Source organism: Sorghum bicolor, chromosome 8 (genome assembly GCF_000003195.3).
Source record: "Sorghum bicolor cultivar BTx623 chromosome 8, Sorghum_bicolor_NCBIv3, whole genome shotgun sequence".
NCBI classification, from domain to species: Eukaryota; Viridiplantae; Streptophyta; class Magnoliopsida; order Poales; family Poaceae; genus Sorghum; species Sorghum bicolor.
Genome location: NC_012877.2, coordinates 15,755,053 through 15,776,184, shown reverse-complemented (window position 1 = coordinate 15,776,184; position 21,132 = coordinate 15,755,053). Strand labels below are relative to the sequence as shown.

The 21,132-nt window shown below is 39.4% G+C and overlaps 2 protein-coding genes across 5 annotated transcripts; both read right to left on the bottom strand.

The window, feature by feature from the left end:
* LOC8086126 lies at positions 5,257 to 11,079 on the bottom strand. Of its 4 annotated transcripts, XR_002446941.1 has the most exons (11): positions 10,725 to 11,079; positions 9,705 to 9,730; positions 9,388 to 9,472; positions 9,099 to 9,308; positions 7,818 to 7,940; positions 7,200 to 7,257; positions 7,003 to 7,076; positions 6,412 to 6,500; positions 6,262 to 6,333; positions 5,852 to 5,905; positions 5,257 to 5,733 (listed from the first exon to the last, which is right to left on the bottom strand). XR_002446941.1 is itself a non-coding variant. In XM_021446368.1 (10 exons), the coding sequence occupies exons 1-9, from the start codon at positions 10,818 to 10,820 to the stop codon at positions 6,264 to 6,266; spliced, it is 831 nt and encodes a 276-aa protein (XP_021302043.1). In that variant the 5' UTR covers positions 10,821 to 11,079; the 3' UTR covers positions 5,257 to 5,733; positions 6,262 to 6,263. The 4 variants fall into 4 exon arrangements, 3 of the variants coding, with proteins under 3 accessions (XP_021302043.1, XP_021302044.1, XP_002442050.1); XM_021446368.1 differs by lacking the exon at positions 5,852 to 5,905; XM_021446369.1 differs by lacking the exon at positions 5,257 to 5,733 and having other exon boundaries at positions 5,740 to 5,905.
* On the bottom strand, positions 12,255 to 17,530 carry LOC8058190 (adenylylsulfatase HINT3). The gene is made up of 7 exons (XM_002442004.2): positions 17,133 to 17,530; positions 16,860 to 16,915; positions 15,133 to 15,190; positions 14,524 to 14,590; positions 13,114 to 13,169; positions 12,952 to 13,005; positions 12,255 to 12,858 (listed from the first exon to the last, which is right to left on the bottom strand). Exons 1-7 carry the CDS (start codon positions 17,388 to 17,390, stop codon positions 12,766 to 12,768), a joined length of 642 nt encoding a protein of 213 aa, XP_002442049.1. The 5' UTR covers positions 17,391 to 17,530; the 3' UTR covers positions 12,255 to 12,765.

The window sequence follows — 21,132 nt, the reverse complement described above, 5'->3', positions numbered from 1 at the left end:
TTTGTAGATCGCGACCAAACCCTAGAATCACAAATAAAGAAGTACAGAGCAACACAAATAGCAAGAACACAAAGCAACAAGGTATTTATCCCGTGGTTCAACTTGCCACAAAGGCTTGCCTATGCCCACGTTGTTGAGGAAGCCACACAGGCTTTCCGGGTCTCTTTCAACCCTATCCTCGTTCTCAAGTCAAGAGAGCAATCTCTTGAGATGAGGGATGATTTCATTAGATGATTTGAGTGATTACAAACCTCCTAGGGCTACCACATAAGTTGGAAGCTCCACGGGCAACGCCTAGCCAGCTAGGAGCCTTGCTCCAAGAGTAACAAACACAAATCCAACCGGCTTGACAAAGAAATCAAGTGCTCAAGCTTTGCTTTGATGTTTCTCTCACCAAGAATCCTTCTCTCACTCAATCCCTTGCAAGATTTGAAGTTAGGAGCAAAGGGGATAGAAGAGAGGAGCTTTTGGGAGCTAGAGAGGTGCCTTGGCTAAAGGTTTAGTCGAGTGAAAGAGTGAGCCCACGGTTAGAAGTGAGGGGAGAGCTATTTATACGAAGCTGAAAACTAACCGCTCAGATCTACGTCGGAAGTTTCGACATGGATCTCATGACTTCTGACAAACACTAAAAACACTATTTTCACCTTAGTCAGAAGTCTGCACAAAACCAGTCAATGTCATCAGTTCCGACGCACATCATCACTTCCGACGTGTCATCAGTTCCGACGCACGTCATCACTTCCGACACGTCATCAGTTCCAACATACGTCATCAGTTCTGACACAAGCACGAGCAAAGGTAGCAGGAGGGCTAGGTGTCGGGACTTCTGACGAATGTCATCACTTCCGACATACATCATCAGTTCCGACGCATGTCGAGACTTCCGACGCAAGCGCGAGCAGAGGTAGCAAGAGGGCCAGGTGTCGAGACTCCGACGAACGTCATCACTTTCAACATACGTCATCAGTTTCGACGTACGTCAGGACTTCCGACACCCCAAGTCATACAAAACTATTCTACGTGCTCGTGAAGTGCTAGAGTCTCTCTTTTGATTTAGTTTTGATACTTGAGCATTCTATCTTCCTCAGACCAACTAAATTTGCATCCCTCTTTATAGTACGACATATCCTAAACTCAAGATCAAAAGTATATAACCATTTTAACCACTTGAGTCTTCAATGCCTTCATATGCCACTTCTCACTATCACTTCATTAGGGATGCAATTAACTTTGTCTCCTCTCTTTGAGTAAATATAGCTTGCGCATGTGACTTGAATCATTTCAACACATGTAAGTTCAGTCCATGGCTTCAAGTCACTTCCACTAATGATTTGATCCTCAACACAATATGACTCCTCATAGCTCAATTAGTACCTCGACTCAATGCAAGTACTCTCTTCTTCACCTTAGCCATGGTACCTCGGTCTACAAGCCATTGCTTGCCCTTCACCTTCGCTTAGTCCCTCAAAGCCCTTTCCTTGCTATCTTCACCTTATCAAACCATACTCAAGTCACATCATATTAAGCATCCATTGAAAAACCATTTCTTCAGTATTCTGATCCTTGCTTGAATATCTTCTTGATATGAGTGTTGATGTCAATCAAGGTTTAGTTATAATTATACAAAACTTTGGCCTTCATTTGAGTATTATGTGAAATACCATGAAGTTTGCTTTCTTGTTAAACCTTTGATACACTTATCAAACTTATTAGACCTTTATTTGTGTTGTCATTCAATTCACCAAAACTCACTAAAGGGCTAGATGCACTTACAGATATAAATCGATCTCCATATTGGTTTGCTTGTATGGATAAACGTTTGGAAAATCGCTTTGCACTGATTTGATCAAGCCAAAAGTATGAAGATAGAGGTTGATGTGAGTGTAGAAATGTCAAGCCAAAATGAAGAGGATATAAGAAATCATGAATTGGCTTGACCACATTGATGTTAATTCATATATGTCTCTATGTGAACTAAATTGAAGCTTGATTGATCTTAACATTCATATCTAGAAGATATTCAAGCAAGGATTATAATATTGAAGAAATGTTTTCAATGGATGCTTAATATGATGTGACTTGAGTATGGCTTGATAAGGTGAAGATAGCAGGGAAAGGGCTTTGAGGGACTAAGCGAAGGTGAAGGGCAAGTGATAGCTTGAGCACCGAGGTACCATGGCTAGGGTGAAGAAGAGAGTACTTGCATTGAGTCGAGAAAACTAATCAAGATATGAGGAGTCATGTTATGTTGAAGATCAAATCATTTGTTTAAGTGACTTGAAGCCATGAATTGAACTCATATGTATGGAAATGGTTCAAGTCACATGCTCAAGGTTAGTTTGCTCAAAGAGATGAGACAAAGGTGATTGCGACCCCTTATGAAGAGATATTCAGAAGAAATGGCATATGAAGATATTAAAGACTCAAGTGGTTGAAATAGTTATATTCTATTTACCTTGAGTATAGATATGACGTACTATCAAGGGGATGCAATACGAATCATAGACAAGTCTCAAGTGCTCAAACTAACTAAACTTAAGTGCTAACATGAGAGAAACATAATTGCACAACACTTGCACTTGTTGGTTTTAGGGCTTGTTCTCTGCTGGGTTGGATAGCCCTCGAAACAGGCTTTCTGGAAAGTCCAAGTTCACCGAAAACAAAGTTCAGAGTAAAAAGTTATGAATTTTTTTGAATGGTGACTTGTGTTGTCCTGGAGACCCGCTGAGGCTCCAGGCCACGGAGGTTGCGCGCCTATACGCGGAGGTTCCGGGGTCTATAGGTAATAATGGCTAGTTTTGATCACCAACGGCTAGTTTTTGTGGGGTGAGTATTTATACCCATCCCACATCTCCTGGTCGTGCTGCTGGCTCCCTTTTCACTCTCAACCTATTCCAAGCGTTGTAAGAGCTCTCTATAACCCCTCTCTTTGTGTGAGTGAGTGATTAGTGGTTAATCAAGTGTTAGAGAGCAATGAAGAGAAAATCAACCCTTGAGCACTTGTTGGGCTGCGTCAAGCATTCGTTGCACATTTGTTACTCTTGGAGGTGAAGCCTCCTAGAGGGCTAGGCGTTGCCCGACGACCTCCTGTGCTTGTGGTGAGCCACGTGAAGTTTGTATTACCCGGAGATCATAGTGGAACCCTCAAGCTCAACCTCGGTGTTGAACTTGAGAAGAGGATAGGGTCGGAAGAGACTCAAAGGCTTTGTGGCTTCCTCAACAATGTGGACTAAGCCAGCCTTGGTGGCGAGCTGAACCACGGGATACATCGTGTTTCTTGTCTCCTATTTTGAATTGCATTTATCTATGTTCCACTCGATCTACTTGGTTGTGTGTGTTTGTGAGTGCAGGTACTTTGTGGACTTGCCTCTAGGCATCACCAAACTCACCTTCAAGTTTGGCTTGAGTTCTTGATCTCTAAGTGTAGCAGCTCTGAATACTCTATGTTGCCCGGAGGTTCCGCGACTTAGCCCAGAGGCTCCGCGTCTAGGAGGTTCCGCGTATCAGCCCAGAGGTTCCGCGGTCTACTAGTCCGCTGCACGTTTTTAATTGTTGATATATTTTAGAAACACCTATTCACCTCCCTCTAGGCGACATCAAGGTCCTTCACTAATAGATGTAGTAATTCTCATTCAAAACATGTATCATCAATACACCAAAAACCACGTAGGGGGCAAATGCACTTTTAGATCTAGACATTGGAAGGTATAATTTCTTTATTGGAGTGTATGAAACATATCAACAAGTGATAAACATTGGACATAACAAGAGTCACTTTAATTGAAAGGCTCTCAAGTTAGAAACATGATGCAGTGCATGCAAGATATTCAAGGTTCTCATAAATAAGTAATCTTCCAACCTATATATTCAAGTAAAGGAATCTTGACGCTTACTGCATAAAAACGTGCGTGCTACAGTGATAAAAAAGGAATCCTCTACCACCTAGCTCATTGGGATGGGCGTTCTACATTGACAAAAAAAAGAATCTAGACACCTAGCACGTAGGGACATGCATGCTACAGTGACAAAAAAAGTCTCCGCATGCAGCGGCGGGATGTGGTACAATGACAAAAAAAAGAATCTTGCATTCTTACTACCTAGCACAAAGGGGCGGGCATTGCTATAGTGATAAAAAAAAGGAAGTCATGCTGGCTGGTGCATAGGAGTGGCCACGGTAATGTGACAAAAGCAGTGGCAGTGAGGGCACCAGCAATGGAGGCATACAACATTAGTAACCTGCAAAAAAAATTAAGGTGAAACTACTACTAAGCTAGTAGTTCTTCAATGCAAGCAATAATGGCATCTTGGTTTCCCTCGGTCCTCACTATTATCTCTAGTCTCTTTCTCTGTACTTGATATCACTTTTCTTTCGTTTCTCTCTCCACTATTGTGCTGCATGGTCGGTGCCCCATCTCCACAACGCACGTCTCGATAGCTTCTTAGCCTTTTCATCAGATGAAGCTGTTGTCTCCTCAGCAAGAGCTTCTGACACACAGCAAGCTACACTTTGCTATGACATGGAGGATAGATGCCAATGTGTATATTGAAGCAGCACGCCACCCTAAAGCGTTGGGAAGGCATGAGTAGCCTTGTTCATTGGCAGCCGGCTACCGGCCACTACCCATGCCTGGTGGAAGTCAACATGGTTATGACGGGTTGAGCCAAACCCGTTCTGAAAGCAATAAAAACATAGACATGCTACCCAATTTGTGGGTTCAATCCGCCAAACATGTTGAAACCTATGTGTCAATCAAAAAACTGTGAAAACCCATATTGTAAGAAGAAACAAATAGAAAAAAGGAAAGAAAAAGAAGAGAAATGATCGACGGTGGTGGCGAAGATGGAGTTAGGCAAAGGTGGCATCAGAGATGCAATAGAGTGACGTGAGGGGAGGGATGTGGGTTTGCTGTAGCTGTACAACTCCCATGCGAAATGGTACATGTTGCCCTGAAAAGATAAAACAAGGTGCACTAGCACCACAGTGCTCGCTTGCATTAAAAAACCAAAGTTGAATGTATTATTCGCTAATTTATTATGAGAAAAATTATTGCTAAATGACTGATTAATTCAACAGATAAGCTCAAGTATACAGAAACTCTCGTTCACTAATCCACTTGGCGGAGCCATGAGTAGCTATCAATTGACATCGATTGCTTTTACTTGATCCAAGCGAATCAATTGTATTTGCTGGACCGACAAGATATCATGTTTCCATTTTCTAAATTGAGCAAAACATGATGTTTTCACCGGTTCAGATGGCAAAAGCGATTGGGTATACTTTTTTAAGTGTCGTACGAAAATGTATTACAACTTACAGATTCATCATTCGACACCGTTTTACCTCCTAAGATTGTATATATAAAATCATGTAAACCCGTGGTTCAGTGGGTGAACTATCAACAGGACTTCAGTTATGGTTGACGATAAAGAATATCGCCGTAAGCTCACAAAAACTGCACATGCTTGCCTCTTGAAGCTTGCATCTACACGTTGAAACAACACAAAAAAAAAAAGGTCGAAGCCAGCACTGTTCCTGTTCTGGAAATGAGGGAAAAATCTTCCCGCCTATAAAAAAACATTTCACAAGTAGTATACCACGTTCCATATCCAGCTCCTTGGCCCCATGGACCTAGGAATTGTGACTGTTGGACTGCAGGGGACATGCACGACATGAGCACCAAATATAGGGAATTTACAATTCAGTCGTCTGTGCTGGATTTAGACCACCAGGATCTGAAGAGAAGAGTAGTAGTTATTGAAAGAGCTGTAACCCTCAAGTAAGAAACAGTCTGTGTTGTACACGCTCGAATTGTTGAAAATCGAAACCATCCGTCCCTAGGTCTGGACGCACCCTGGATTTATCCATGTCAAACTGACACGCGCAGCTTTTCTACATGTACCCTCGCTTTGTCCATGTATTGGTGTCATGATAAGCATGGGAATATGACATGGGTTTAGTTAGCAACTACAAACAATTAAATTATACTGGTGAAAATGCATGTGATAAAATACTACGGCAGTTTAAAACCTAGGGTATTGATTAAATTGTTTTGACAACTCATTGGCGCATTTTTCTCGTATACACAACTCATTGGCGCCTTGTAAATGGTTTGGTGGTCCAAGCTCCAGAGTTCAAACAGACAAACCCAAGAGCTCGTTGAACAAAACATGAGATGTTCTAATTTCACAGGATAGTTACTTGCTACAAGCAAAACAGTGCACACAACTTCTAGGATTTTTGGGCACACACAGAAAACTTACAACTAGGATGGCTTTTTCTTCTGCCCAATTTTTGAAAACCGTTTTAGATCTTGGGTGCCTTTCCTCATTTCCCTGCACAGCAAAATATGAGAGTCCTGGAAATGCTCAACACAAAAGAAATGTTATTATCACAAAGTAGATAGAGCAAACCTCTGGTGCAGGAACACAATGAGGTAGAACAGGGGCAAAAGTATGAGGGTCAAGATGCAGAGAGCCAAGTAAAACCTGTTTGTTTGTTTCTGCAGAAAGGGGCAGACAATAGCAATAAGATGAAGAGGTCTCTTCTGAACTCTACCAAGGTATCAGTATTCCCAGGATATTATTCCTTAACCATTAATAAATCTAGATACAAGGTGATTTATGAAGCTTAGTTCAATTGATAATGATTATTTTATTGAGCATCTATGTCTGTGTACACCTATTTTTACTGCACTGGCTTTAACTTAAAGCAGACATTTTTATATGTGAAAATCTAGGATTGCAAAATTAGTAAGGCGTATTGAATTCTTTAACAAGGTTTTTAGAAACAAGCTAAAATGAAGGGCAGTGCATTATCCAGAAACTAAAAGCCTAGCCGGAAAAGCAACCAAATGATACCATCTCACTATATATGCTACCTACTGCTTATAAAGGTGGCATCTATCAGGTGCAGCTTCATTGGTTAATGCAAAGCTGAATAAACTGAACTAAGATAAGCATTTGAGCATAAAGTGTAAGATTTCCTGGTAGAATTTTGCTCACCCTGCCACCTTTGGGGAAAGGTTTAGTTCCCTTATTGCAAGTGTGCGCATCACAAAATTGGCGCAAGAAGAATTCTGCAAAACAAACTACATCAGAAAAATTCTACAAAACCAGCTGCTTCCGAAAATATATGGAGGCGTACATCAACAAGGCAAATGCGAGTGAGTGATCATTACATGCACTCATGTTCCACTTACCATGAAGACGGCTGGCAGCAAGACCTTGATTAACAGGAAAGCAACTGTCGGCAAGGCTCTGCCAGTAAAAGGAGAGAGTTGAACGTTGCTATTATACAAACACATGTAGAAGGTAGCTAGATAGCACATTTATTGTTTGCCATATGAAACAAAGTATAAGACAAAACTAGCAAAAGCCATGGGAACGTATTTTCCCACAATTCTTCAATATTGATTCAAGACAAACGCAGTTCTGCTAATATCGAAGAGGCTGGCCAGAGCAGCCAGTTGATTCAGAGCTAGAAGACAAACATGTAATCTTCACATGGTTTCATCTAATTAAATGAACTAACCACACCAGTGGCAGTGTGCCTGCATGTATGAACTGATGCTGCTTCTCAGTATCACAATGCAAAAACAGTGGTTTTAAACAAAGGGTAGAACATGTGGAGCCATGTCTAATGAAGCCCTAAATATGTAGAATACCATATGGAAAACCAAAACATTACACAAACAGGGAAACATCACAAGCTACAATCAAGTTATCAGAATAAGATAGGTATCTTGCATGTTACCAAAATAGCAGACAACCAACCAACCAAACAAATTTATATCAGATACAAAAAAAATGATAAGAACCTCACAAAGATGACGATTCCTTGTAGCTGCAGCGGCATTGCATTTACTTTTTGGTTTCTTGAACTGCATCATCAGATCGCAGTGGAGTGCTCCGCATAGATCTGCCATGCATCTTCCTTCGCTCTAAAAAAAATAGATCAAAATCTATTATTTTTGGGATGGCAGCCACCAACCCACCTTATGGGAAAAAAAACATAAAGTTGACTCAACCAGGATAAATAAAACAAGTTAACTCGGTACCTTCAAGTGCATAGCCAAGAAGGCTTATAAATATAAAAGGTTCTTCCTATCTCTTCTCTTTTCCAGCTAGAAAGCAGATTACTTTAAATCAGTGAAAGTTTTGGATTATAGATAGCATCTCATTAGTTGGCTTCATCTGAAATCTGGAATTACTAAAACTCAGCTTGATAGCTTGTACGTATGTGAAAGTTACGATTTGCATTTGCCGAATGGTGTCCATGAAAAAACAATGAGTTTTAGTAAACACAGTAACACACATTTGGACCATCAAGCTATGATTTTTTTTCTCGACCACACAGAAGAGATGTGTATCATTATATTAAGATTAAAGGGGTTCAAAACCCATAAGCCCAACACTCACAGCTTTACATAAAACACAGTAACACACATGCGCCTTTTGAATAAAAAAACACATGACGGAACACACACACCATCAAGGATATGTAGAAAACTGCAGTCCGAATTAGAGCGAAAAAAGAGATGTCTGGTAATCCTCACATGGGTTCTTTTTTGAGTGCCAAACTGAAAACAAAACCTTATTTTAAATGCAAGGGTATACACAAACACAATGCAAGCACTAATTGTCAAATTTGCCACTGAGTTGAAAGTAGTTTTAATTTGTTCTTTCACTATTCACTTCACAAGATATATTTGCTAAAGTCAGCCTTGTTTTCACAACATGATATCAGTGTCAAAGTTTATACCCTTCAGAGTGACACAATAGAAAGTCAAAATAAGAGACAGTTTTGGAGCTTTCATCACGACATTTACAGTTGATTATGCTGATAAGAAATGAAATTATTTCAGAGAAGTATCTACCATGGAGACTTGGAAGCAAACAATCTAGTTGTTACAGAGGATCATAATTGTTTATATCAGGATTAGATTGGCATACATTTGTGTATAATTGTAAGCTTTTATATTTCGTTTCGCCTATGTTGTGTTGTAGCAATGTAGCTTGTGAAAACAGCACAAACAATATCAAATTCCGGATAAGTAAACATATACTAAAGAAATATAATCACAGTTATGTAAACATACATTATCCACAAGATTCTTGTGCCGATTTTCAAAATGTTGATCAAGGAACTTCTCTGCTCGGAAAGCTTTCTTGCAAAAGCCACAATGCCACTCATTAATATCAAAATGGATCTTATGTTGCTCTTGCTCCCGAAACATGTCATTATCAGGACGAAGTCTACATTTGCTTGGGAGCTCATATTTCTCTTTTTCCACGAAGGGCATCAAATACTGCAAAAGAAATGAGGGTCAACATGTAACGATGTTAAGGATGCAGCCACAGATAGAACTGTTAGGTTGCATGTGCTACCTCATCAATAGCTTCCCAAGCTGCACGGCTCCTTTCCCTTGAGCAATGCACCTCATGTGCATCTGGATTTGTTTGAAGAAGAATTCTGGAATCAAGTGGAATAGAAGAGGACAATAGTCCATGTATCAAATTCTACATAGAAATCTAAATAGTATTTCTCAAGGGAGTAAGCTACTCTAGGATAATGCTCGTGTGAACCTTACTTATAAATTCTAATGGCACACACAGAACAAAACCATATTATTTAGGTGGAACACACAGAATATAACAATACATGAAAATTTTCAATGTGCAGTTTATGTGTTTGAATACAGTACCTGGATCCAACAGCTTCACGGAATTCCTAAAGCATAAAAAAGAACAGTTTCTGCATTAGCCAGAATAAGTACGAGTACATCAAAGATAACAGTGGAGAAAAGGCAACACTAAAAAAGTGCATATGAGTTGTATAACACAATGTTTTTCTAGGAAGAGGCCATTGTAACCATTATCGTTCTTAATTCCTGTATCACCATAAAACAAAACAATAATTGCTCATGTGGCAATAGAAAGGCAAGTGATCTGGGACACAGCAGTGATTTTCTGACATTTCGTAGCAGTATCATAAGTATTTAGTTTCAAGCAATGAATCCCAGTTGCACGAATAGGGAGTGTTTGGCAGGGATTCGGTTTCTCAGAGAAACATGTATGAAGAGAAACTAATTATGTTTCTAAAGAATAACAGCTTCCATTTGGTAGGGATTCTGCTAGTTCTGGAGAGAGACTGTTTTCAGAATCCCTACCAAAAGCACCCTAAGTATAATTTGCTGAAATATCTGGACCAGTGATTGCAAGATAACCAATCTCATACTTTTGTTGTTAGTAAAATTCAGATAAGCTAACCAGTTTTGAAATTGAAAACAGGCACTGGATCCTTGTAAGAAAATGAAGACTTGAGAGGGTAAACTAGGCATGAAAAGTAATCAGATAAGCTTGCACAAGTCAGAACTGCTAACATAGGGCCTCTAAACTCTGAATTTGTGAAGATAGTCTGGTATGCACATACACCATGAGATAAAACCTGAGTAGTGCACTAAACTCAGAGCCAGCAAATGTGCTCAAACACTAGCTGCAGCTGCCGAATAAGTGCAGCCGATCAGGCTGAATTCGTTCAACTACAGCCCACAAATCAGCTCAAGCTCAAATTGTATATCCTTGCCTTACTGATTGAATCTAACCGATGCAAAGCTTAATCAACCCCCGGAGAACATTAGCTTGTGCACTATAACAACCGGAGAAGTATGAATTGCGCGCACAAATCTAGAATTCAGCAAGAGGAGCTCCGAGTATACTAGTACCTGGTCTTGATGGGATCCGTCGACAAACAGAAGGGATGAGACAGAGAAAAGTGCTAAGAGGAGAAGGGGCGCCAGGTGTCCAGCACAGCAAAGCATCCTCGAAGTTCCCAGATCCCTTCGGCGCGTCGCTGGAGCTCAGCACGATGACAGAAAGCGGCGGCGCGGGACCGGAGCAAGGAGGAGAGGAAGCAAAGGCGACACGTGCGCGGCGCTCGCTTGGGGCAGAGTCGGGGCGGCGGGAACCAAGTCGCCGGAGCAGAGGGTCGCCAGCCGCCGGGACGCTTGCTTTGGGCTGTCGGAGAGTGTGGCGACGACTGGACGGAATCACGGAATCTAGAAACTCGCGTGGAAAGAGACGAGAGCTGTGAGGTAAGCCCATCTCACGGCCCATCAAGCCCGCGCAGAAAGCCGGCCATGGTTTGCTCTCAGAAAAAAAAGGCGGCGCCATGAAAAAAAGTCAAAGCGAGAGGAAGTACTGTACTGTGTATTTGGTATCATAAACATTAAAGGCTTGTCGCAAAAATTTTAGTTTTTGGCTGTTGTAGCACTTTCGTTTTTATTTAACAAACATTATCCAATCACGGAGTAACTAGGCTCAAAAGATTCATCTTACAAATTATAGGTAAACTGTGTAATTAGTTTTTATTTTCATCTATATTTAATGCTCTATGCATGCGACTAAAGATTCGATGTGACGGAAAATCTTAAAATTTTTTGCGAACTAAACAAGGCCTAAGGCCTCATTAAGGCCTCGGATTCGCATCAATCCACGTGTTAGGGTGGATTAGAGTGGAACTTGAATTAAATTCTACCCCAATCCACTTCCAGCACATGTGAATTGAGGTGAATCCGACAATATCCAAACAAGGTCTAACAGTTTTTTTATATGTATAAGGGTGTGTTTAGTTCCCATGAATGCAAAATACCAAATACTTTGGAATGATGAAATGCAAAATGCCAAATTTTTCATAGATGTGTTTACTTTCATCCAAAATATCAAAATTTCCAGGGTTTAAAATACATGAAGTTGCTCTTTTAGGCTCTTGAGGCCTTTTAGGCTCTTGAGGCCAAAATTCAGAACACAAAACGGCAACAATTTTGACAAAAAAAATTAGATGGTGTTTAGTTCCAAGAATGGTGGGCCAAAGCCAAAACATTTTTTTTGCCCAAATGGGGAACTGAGCAGGCCTTCAGTTAAATTTAAAATTGGTGGACTCCTTGAAGTGTGAAATATGCATATATTTTGTGTCATATATAGAGAGAATACTACTATGAAACAATGCATATAGTATCATTGGGTTGTTTCTTAATAGGAACAATTAGTTGTTGTACGAATTGCGTCAGTTAAATCCTTGTATGGTTTCAAAAACTTGTTTTTTTCTTGCCCAAGATGGACGTGCAAATGATACAAAGCGATGTTACTCCTGCTATATGAAGAACACGAACATCATGTGAAAAGAACATCAAACACCAAAATAAGGATCATGCTCATGCAGGCAACTAATTTTAAACAAGACGCAGGCACTTGAAAAATTGAATAACCAGAGACAGCATTGTTCAGAGCGCTCTACTACTGGCTTATCTCTGCTTCAGAAAGAAAATGGCTTATGATTCAAAAATCTCCACCATATATGTACTCATTCATATATCCATGTCTCCTAAGGTTCTGATGAGATCAAAACATTGTGTGGACTGGAATCCACCACCTACACCCGGGCTCAGGTTTGCCGGTTCTCATTCTCCCACTTGATACCAGAAGTTTAAACCTACCAACTTTCAGAAACCAAATCTTTACAATTCTTCACAAGATGGTTTCTGATCACTATGACCTTAAGATCTACCGCAATTGCCTTTTCTACAACTCAGTACTTTATCAGTAACTATCAAAATTTGAAGGAATGATTCAGACAAAGCTGTACATCAATTCATCCCGCAGCAATGCTCTTCAGGCTGAACGAGAGGAAAAGCCAAAAATGCCCTTTGAATCGGTTGTCTACATTCTTATGGAGTTGTTTCAGAGTTCCTTTGGCGTGGATGACATCTAGTCTTTGGGGGAAGAAGAGATTATTTCCTTGATGCTGCTAACAAGAAGCTTAGTTTCCTGGCCATGCGAAATAGGGTTCCTAGAGTAGGTCTGCGCAAATGTTCACAATTCCAGTATATCAATAAAAATTACGAGAGAAAATTAATTGAGCATGAAAGGAGACATAAGCGAATTTTCATTTACCTCTGAAGACCACAGGTTATCATCTTTGCTACGTGGAATGATGTGTACATGAGTCTGCAATGAAACCTCTATTAGAAAAACTTGGTACAGACAGCACAGATAATAGTAACATGGTATTTCTTCAAAGTCAAGTAGTGAAAAACAGCATGTCATATTACTCACATGAAAAATAACCTGTCCTGCCTTTTCTCCATTGTTAATTAGCACATTGAATGCATCTGCATAACAAAGATACTATTAGGGAAAACTGAAGTAATATGGTCACCTAAAGTAGGTAACTACACATAATATGAGATGGCATAGATGAGTTCCATAACTCAAACTTTTACACGATTATAAAATATAAAGTAAAGAATGGAATACAATAACAGCACACTAGATGCACAGTGCGGAACTGGGAACAAAATTGCAAAGTTAACAAGATTACTGCTATGAACAGGTAAATTTTTAACACCACTTATCAGTATCAGTGCAAACAGCACACCAACGGCATGCTTCATTACTGCTTCCAAAAAATACATTGAGGTGAATGCCCAAAAGAACCCTAACTTGTCTTTTTGCTACCCAAATGCCATTTTTGCCTATATGCCATTTAGGCAGATTACACAGCCTGTAAATTCATGTTCACATAGGTTGATTACACAGCTATTTAGTCCAAGCAATTGGCTAAATGATGGGTGCCTGACTAGGCCATTTAGAACGTCTAGGTGAACACTGGCAAATGCTTTGTTATGCATTCTTAAGAACCCCAGATACACCAGGCTGTGATTAACCCAATGCAAACCAATATAAGAAAAAAAAATTCTCATGTTCTGAGCAGGGTCAACAAAGCTACCAATGAAGAAATAATATATAAGTTACTTAAACGGCATATGTATTCACATTTCTAGGGTATAGAATATTTTCCGTGGTTGTTCATTTGCCTGAAAGTACTACAAGAGAAGACCAAAAAAGATGTAGTGAACAGAAGTTCTTTTGTGTTTCCAGACTCTCAGACACTCAAACCTAATGTTGTCCAATGCACAAAAGAATGAGAATAATTTTCTTGTGTGAAAAAAAAAATGTCAATGCGATCATACGCTAAAAGAAATACCCCATGAACATCAATAGAGCAGAAAACCCTATGCTGATTAGTGAAGCTGCAGAAGTAGCAGAATATATACCAGTAAACGTTTTACTGTTACATGCAGTTCAACCTAAAAGCTAAGCTGATTGTGAAGTGTAATAGAAGCAAACGATGATTCTTTTATTGCGCTAGCAAGGATTCAAACTCAAGATCTATGGGCCTCATACCATATATTGAGTTAAATGACTAACCAATTCAAACTAAAAAGGATAGCATTGAGATAAATGTAACCAAAACAAAGTTGTCTTGTACAGAAGAATAATCACAGTACATGAGAAAATGGAACACAAATACAAAAGTAATACTTATAGGATGTTGTTACTATCAGTTATGTGTAGCTTACACAAGCAAACGGTCTTATCAGAGGATAGTGTTAACACTAGCTAATTATCCAAATAAATTTACAGGGTGCAAAACAAGAAGCCTGTAAGTTATGATTTACCTACCACATTGAGTAGCCTTCATGATTGCAGTACCCAGGAGTGGCAATTTAGAGCAGATAGCGGCTAGTACCTGAATTTAAAAAATCAAAGGTTAATCTACAGGACTTCCCTATAATGCAGTCCTGAAGTAAAATAAGCAACACATAATCTAATGAATTATAAATGCATACATACTATGGAGATATTGTTTATCAAAGATAAGTATTACTATGAATCTTCAGGAACTGATGAACAAAAGGAAATATCTTCACAGAGCCATAAAAGCACAAGATAGTTTTTAGATATAGCAATGTGAAACAGTATAGAATTTATTTTTTTATTTAGACCTCTTTTGGGACGCAAGAATTTCACATGAGTCATACATGAATCGGGCCATTTTCACAGGAAAATGAAGGAAACAGGAAAAGTTCCCGATTTCCAAAGGGGGCCTTTATAATGGCCGTGTCCCAATCCGGGGAAAAAAAAGTAAAACTGGAGCCATACGGTGATAATTGACTGCCCAGAGCAGAAACAGAAAGAAATATAAATAACATGTTGTAACCAAACAATTGCTTATCCAATCAACCACATAAATATCAAGCTCTTCTGTGTTTTTCCGATAACGAAACTTACAGTTGGTGGTGTTGTTTGCAGTGATGGATAATGGCTTTTTGGAATGATAAGGGAATGCCTACAGAGGAAACAGAAAACAAAGAACATTAATTGAGGGTAAAATGCATTAACATGCGATGATGTTACAAATGGCATAACAACAATGCACTAAGCACATGAGCTAAGACCAAATAAGAGCAATATATGGTTCAGTTAACAAATTATTGAGTAGTAAACTGATATGTGCATCAGTACCACAAAAATATACTGCATGTCCTTAAGCTCTTACAGAATAGGAAATGAACACTGTTAACTAATAGAGCTTCACCAACCAAAAAATTGTTCATGTTGAATATCACTACTAAACAGGTGCATTTTTGTAGTCAAGAATAAACCCAGTTCAACCTCTAGATACGCTTCTCTATGCTATTCAGTTCAAATGTACAGATACTTCCTTAATTTCGCTATAAATAACGTATAATAGGTGATACTCCTTTCATCCCAAAAAGGCTGCAATTCTAGAATAGTGCTCAGTCAAACAATCTTAAGTTTGACTAAATTTATATGCAAAGATATCAATGCTTATCATTTTTTATAAGTACTATTAGATTTGTTATTGAATATATTTTATAATATACCTGTTTTGAGTCTTAAATACTCAGTCAAACTTAAATTAGTTTGACTCTGACCAAAGCTAGAATTGCATCTTTTCTGGGGTGAAGGTAGTATTTTACAGCACAGCAACAACTGGATGACTAGTGAGCCAACAAAGTGAAGACATGTCACCAAAAGTAGAATTGATGTCAAAATGCATTGAAATGTTTATTGCCCAGATAATGAGATAATATAAAAAGTTTAGACACCTAAAGAGCTGCAACTCAACTACCAATTTTTTAAGAGTGTGCCACTGGTAGTTGAGGACATATCTGGCCTGATCAATAATACCACAAGGCTATATAATGGCACTCAAAGGAACTCAGCACTGCAAATTCTAGCTTCATAAAAGAGGTAATCTACAGGACTAACAATTGCACAGATGTAAAAGGTACACATGCCATCTGGTGCATAAATCACAATGTCAAATGGAGAGACCAGAAGTGCCATTTAGATTTTTCTTAAAAAAAATACTTGAATGATGACAAGTAAACGACAGCAGAGATAATAGTGTCATTCCCAGTTCTTCACTGTTCTACAATTTTACAGCTCAAGGGCAGAAAAGGTTGGTTTACATATGGCATCTGTGATGTATCCAAACACTGAAGATCAAAACATTCAAGTCCAGATTCTAGCAGTAATATTTCCTTTCACATTGGGCATTAATTATGTCATTGTCATCCATTCCTTCTAGTGCAAAAACTTGAATATCTGACGGCATATTGAATGCTATTTAAAGTCAATTGCACAAACAAAAAGTCTAGATTACCCTTGTATCAAGCAAACCATCTCAACTTCTCCTTCAGCAGTTCAGCGTGCCCAACATACTGACTTTTAGTAGAGGTTATTTCAGACATTCTTTGCCAATTCACATTAATCGAACATAGCAAACAAAGCAACACAAACTTGATGCACACAAATAACAAAAACTGCATGTTACCAGTGAAAATTCACGTTTCACACAAGTCGCTATCTCTATGTGGTTTTAATCGTGGTTGACAAACTCATGTAACTGAACAAAATTATTAAGCACACCAATGTGCAAACCGAAGTAATGATAGAGCTGACAAGTGAGAAGAGCATTAAACCCTTACCCGCTTGTTAGAGGTTTAGTATCCAGGATGCACAAACACATATCATCCTCGTAGAGCTGCAAAATGCAGCACACAACCATCCGATTTCATCAATAAACAGGCAACAAGTTCATCAACAACTGACACACGAAGCCATCACGAGAGCAAATATCTAAACCCAAAGTCCACGAAAGTGCTGGAGACAAGTAGAGAACGCCTCGTGTAGCGACGCGATTACACGCAGAATGGTTGAATAAGCTGGGAGCGGGCGGCGGCAGCGCGCAGCAAACTAACCTTGAAGGCCTGCGCGGTGCCCGCGACGATGTTGCAGAACACGCAGTCCCCGCCACCCGAGGACTCCCCCTTCTCTCCTCCTGCGCAGGGCCACGTGGAGAGGCTCCCCTCCGTCTCGGCCTCCGCCGCGGCTGCGGTCCCGAGGCACTCGGCGCTGGCGACGACGCCGGGGATGGTGCGCGAAGGTTGGCACCACGGGTGGAAGTGGGACAGGAGCACGGCGAGGCGCCGCTCCGGTGATCCCGACGGCCGCGGCATCTGGGTGAGGAGGGGGTGGTAGCTGGCGGCGGGCGGCGCGGCGCGGGGCTTTGGAGTTCGGGCACGGTGGCGTGGAGTGGGAGGGAGAGGAAGAGGACAAATGGGAGGAGTGGGAAGATGAGATGAGAGAGAGAGGGTAATGCCGTTGTCGACTGTGGTGGTCACTTGCTTGTGTGGTCGCTGCGTTTTATCCGGAGAGGTGGGACCCCTGAGTTTTGTGTCCCTGCTATGTGGGGTAGAGTCACCGATGGGCCCACGTGACGGTGTGCGTGGACGCCGATGGTGATCGGGCCCGGATCAGCGTAACAGACTCGAGTGTTAACTCCAGACAAGTGGGACCGAGGTGTAAGTTGTTTAAGGTCTCATTGGCCCGTTTGCATCTAGCAGATAATAATTAGCTGCTAATAATTATTTCAATGAATCCAAACAGATCAAGCTAATATTTTAGCTAATTGTCAGCTGAATATCAACTAATAATTATTTCACTGGCTGAACAAAACTAGCTAAGTAATTCAAATAGGGCCTTAGTCGTTTACATAGCCTTTTTATAGTTTTATGCAGTGGGTTTTTATGCAAGCTTTCACAATGTAAAATAAACAGGCCAATAAAGCATTAGCTAGTATGTTTAGATTTTTTTTATTAAACAATACATATCTACAAGAGGATGGATACAAAAATAAAATATTTTCACGTTTTATTAGAAAAATGAGATCTAATAGAACATACATGTTGACTATATGCAATTAGATATAAACGAACAAAAATAATTTTACCAAATGCATCTTACTTATGCAAAACAATCAAAATCAAGACACTGTATGTGTTTATGTTAGCTTAGATTATGTGGTATAATACCTAATACAAGCTAAGCCTAATACAGATAACCAATCAAACCCTAAAGAATCTGAAGAGATTGTATAGCTGTTATGACGAACCTATTCCTTAAGATGATCTTAAGTCAATGAGGTTCAGAAGGACCTATTTTGGAGAACTTCGCCACTTAAAACACACATCTAGAGCGCAACCCCACCATGGTTCTTAGATCCCACCATAAACTCAAACTTATTTTGCTTGTATTTGACCTTTAGATTTCGAAAATGCTGATTTTGGTAGAAGTGACTCTTGTTTCCAGACCCGTCTCATAGGGGGGTGCAGAGAGTGTGAGGGCCGAGGGCCCATGGCGTTGAGCGCCCATGAGTATACCCCTCTATACTACGTGTATTGAGGCTCATACGATCCATCTACTGCTCTCGTTTCATATCCCTGGCCATGACCCTTCCTATTTGCGATATCGACTTCCTTTGTGGGGACAACATATTTCACGACCTTGCGGGAATCACCGATTAGGTGATCACGGTTTGAGGGTGGCAGGGCTGACCTCATCGGTGTGCCGCAGCCCTGCAGTTAGGTTTGCACTCGAGTACTCTACTCAGCAGGTTCTGGACTTCTGGGGTCCAGCATCCCCTAAATCCTTGTCTCCCTGGAAGGCCTAAAGCCTCAATTGAACTGAATCTTGCCTCTGCCTGTCTTGTCTGTTGCAGTGTTGCTCCGTGTCTCCGATCAATTATCAGTTTTCAGTTTAGTTCGACACTCCGCGACTCTGTGAATGTGGCCAATGGTAAGTGATTGCAGTTGCAGATTTGCATATCCAGTTTAGTTATCAGTTGTAGGGATCTAATTTTCTAAATTCTAATTCTAATATTTTTTGACATATTAGATGCTGCAAGTTATCTCTTATATAATAGTACTATATATTTCAATCGTCATGCTGTAACATTAGGTCAGCGGGCCCTTAGTGTCTTGCTCGCACAAGGGTCCTACAAATTGTTGAGACGGTGCTGCTCGTTTCCATCAAAAACTCTAGAATATAGTGCATATTTAGATAATATCTTGAATATATTTTGATGAAACTAGAATAAAACTGTGGACCTAGGGTATAATTCTCTCACATAGACCCCCTAATCTTGATAGATGATACCAAAATCAGACGGTTTTCATATACATATATGGTCTCACAAAACATTGCCTTATCTAGATCATGCGCACGGGAATAGATCAATTATGTAATTAATTTTAGGTACATACGTTGTCAATTATTATGGATAGAGGTCCATACGAGAGAACTAATTTAATTCAAAAACCAATAGCATCGCTAAGGTCAGTAGAAGTTTTATTTGAATTTAATACACTCACAATGCAAGACTCTATCACAGAGTCCAAGACAATTAATTATATATTATTTATAAAATTTTGCTGATGTGGCAGCATATTTATTGAAGAAAGAGGTAGAAAAAAATAAGACTCCAAGTCTTATTTAGACTCTAAGTCCACATTATTCGAGGTAATAAATAAATTTAGACTCTATGATAAAGTCTGCATTGTAAGTGCTATCACATATGTACTCCCTCCACATAGGATTTAAAAGTCATTTTGGACAAGGCTTGGATAAAACATTAAAAATATAAATCATCAATAACTTTAAATAAGCTTTGAAATGTGAAAATTATATGAATAGTTTTGTCTTGAAAAATACTTTTATAAAAGTATACATATATCATTTTTCTTAAATTTTTTTATAAAAATAAAAGGTCAAGATTATATTTTGGAGACCGTGTCGCTGTCATAAACGACTTCTAAATCCTATACAGAAAAGGTATTTTTGATGACATAACACTATTTTAATAAAGAGAGAGAAATGAGTTTTATGAAGATAAGACTCTCTTAGGTTTTGTTTATTTCATTTCAAAATCCAAAAACTTTTCAAGATTCTCCGTCACATCGAATCTTACGGCATATGCATAGAGCAATAAATATAGATTAAAAAAATAACTAATTAAGACGAATCTTTTTAGCCTAGTTAATATATGATTGAACTACTAAATACAAACGAAAATATTACAATGTCAAAATTCAAAAAAAAAATTAGATCTAAATTAGACCTTAGTGTGATGACTAACTCTCTACGTGTCTTAAAATTAACATAGCGTTTGGTTAGCAGAAATGTAATGATTACGTGGGTAACAAGTTGCGTTTGTTGGGTGTTTGTTTGAGCCCGCTCCGGATCGAGTGGAACGGGATGCCCCTCATTCTCGTCTCTTCTTCGCCCCTTCACGTGGGCGTGCAAGAGCTGTAGAGAACAAAAGGCCCTCGGTGTCTCTCCAATAGCAGACCTATTTGAGAATCCAAATCTAAAATAGGTCTTCAATACAATATCTATAGCCTCCAACAGAATACCTATACATAAGACCTATTTTGGATATTAGGAGAGGCATAACCCAAATTTGGATATCCTCTCTCCTTGAGACCTATTTGCAGAGAGTGTTGTCTTTTAGGTCTTGTTGTTGGAGAAGACTAAAAATAGGTATGGAACTTTTTACCTGTAGCACTACCCAAAGGACAAATGAGTATTGTATTTTGGGTAACAATTTTTGGAGATAGTCTGAGGACGCGAGAGTTGGTGAAAATATTTTCATTACCGTTTAGAACCAAACAAAGGCCTTGTTTAGATGTTAATTTTTTTTGGTTTTCGCTGCTGTAGCACTTTCATTTGTTTGTGGCAAATATTGTGCAATCATAGATTAAGGTCAAAAGTTTCATCTTACGATTTACAGAAAACTGTGTAATTAGTTTAGTTTGCAAGATTCGATGTGACGAGTATTTAGACGTATGTATAGAGTATTAAATATAAACAAAATTAAAAACAAATTGCACAATTTGATCGAAATTTAGTATCTTTAGACTC

What these genes read in the sequence shown, in the direction of transcription:
- LOC8058190 (XM_002442004.2), bottom strand. Translation starts at nt 17,390, where the DNA reads ATGCCGCGGCCGTCGGGATCACCGGAGCGGCGCCTCGCCGTGCTCCTG. An exon ending in ACTAAACCTCTAACAAGCGG is followed by an intron (nt 15,191 to 16,859) that starts GTAAGGGTTTAA and finishes TTTCCTCTGTAG; the next exon opens with GCATTCCCTTATCATTCCAA. An exon ending in TGCAAACAACACCACCAACT is followed by an intron (nt 14,591 to 15,132) that starts GTAAGTTTCGTT and finishes TTTTAAATTCAG; the next exon opens with GTACTAGCCGCTATCTGCTC.
- LOC8086126 (XM_021446368.1), bottom strand. Translation starts at nt 10,820, where the DNA reads ATGCTTTGCTGTGCTGGACACCTGGCGCCCCTTCTCCTCTTAGCACTT. An exon ending in CTTGGGAAGCTATTGATGAG is followed by an intron (nt 9,309 to 9,387) that starts GTAGCACATGCA and finishes TTTCTTTTGCAG; the next exon opens with TATTTGATGCCCTTCGTGGA. An exon ending in TGCTGCCAGCCGTCTTCATG is followed by an intron (nt 7,077 to 7,199) that starts GTAAGTGGAACA and finishes TTTGTTTTGCAG; the next exon opens with AATTCTTCTTGCGCCAATTT.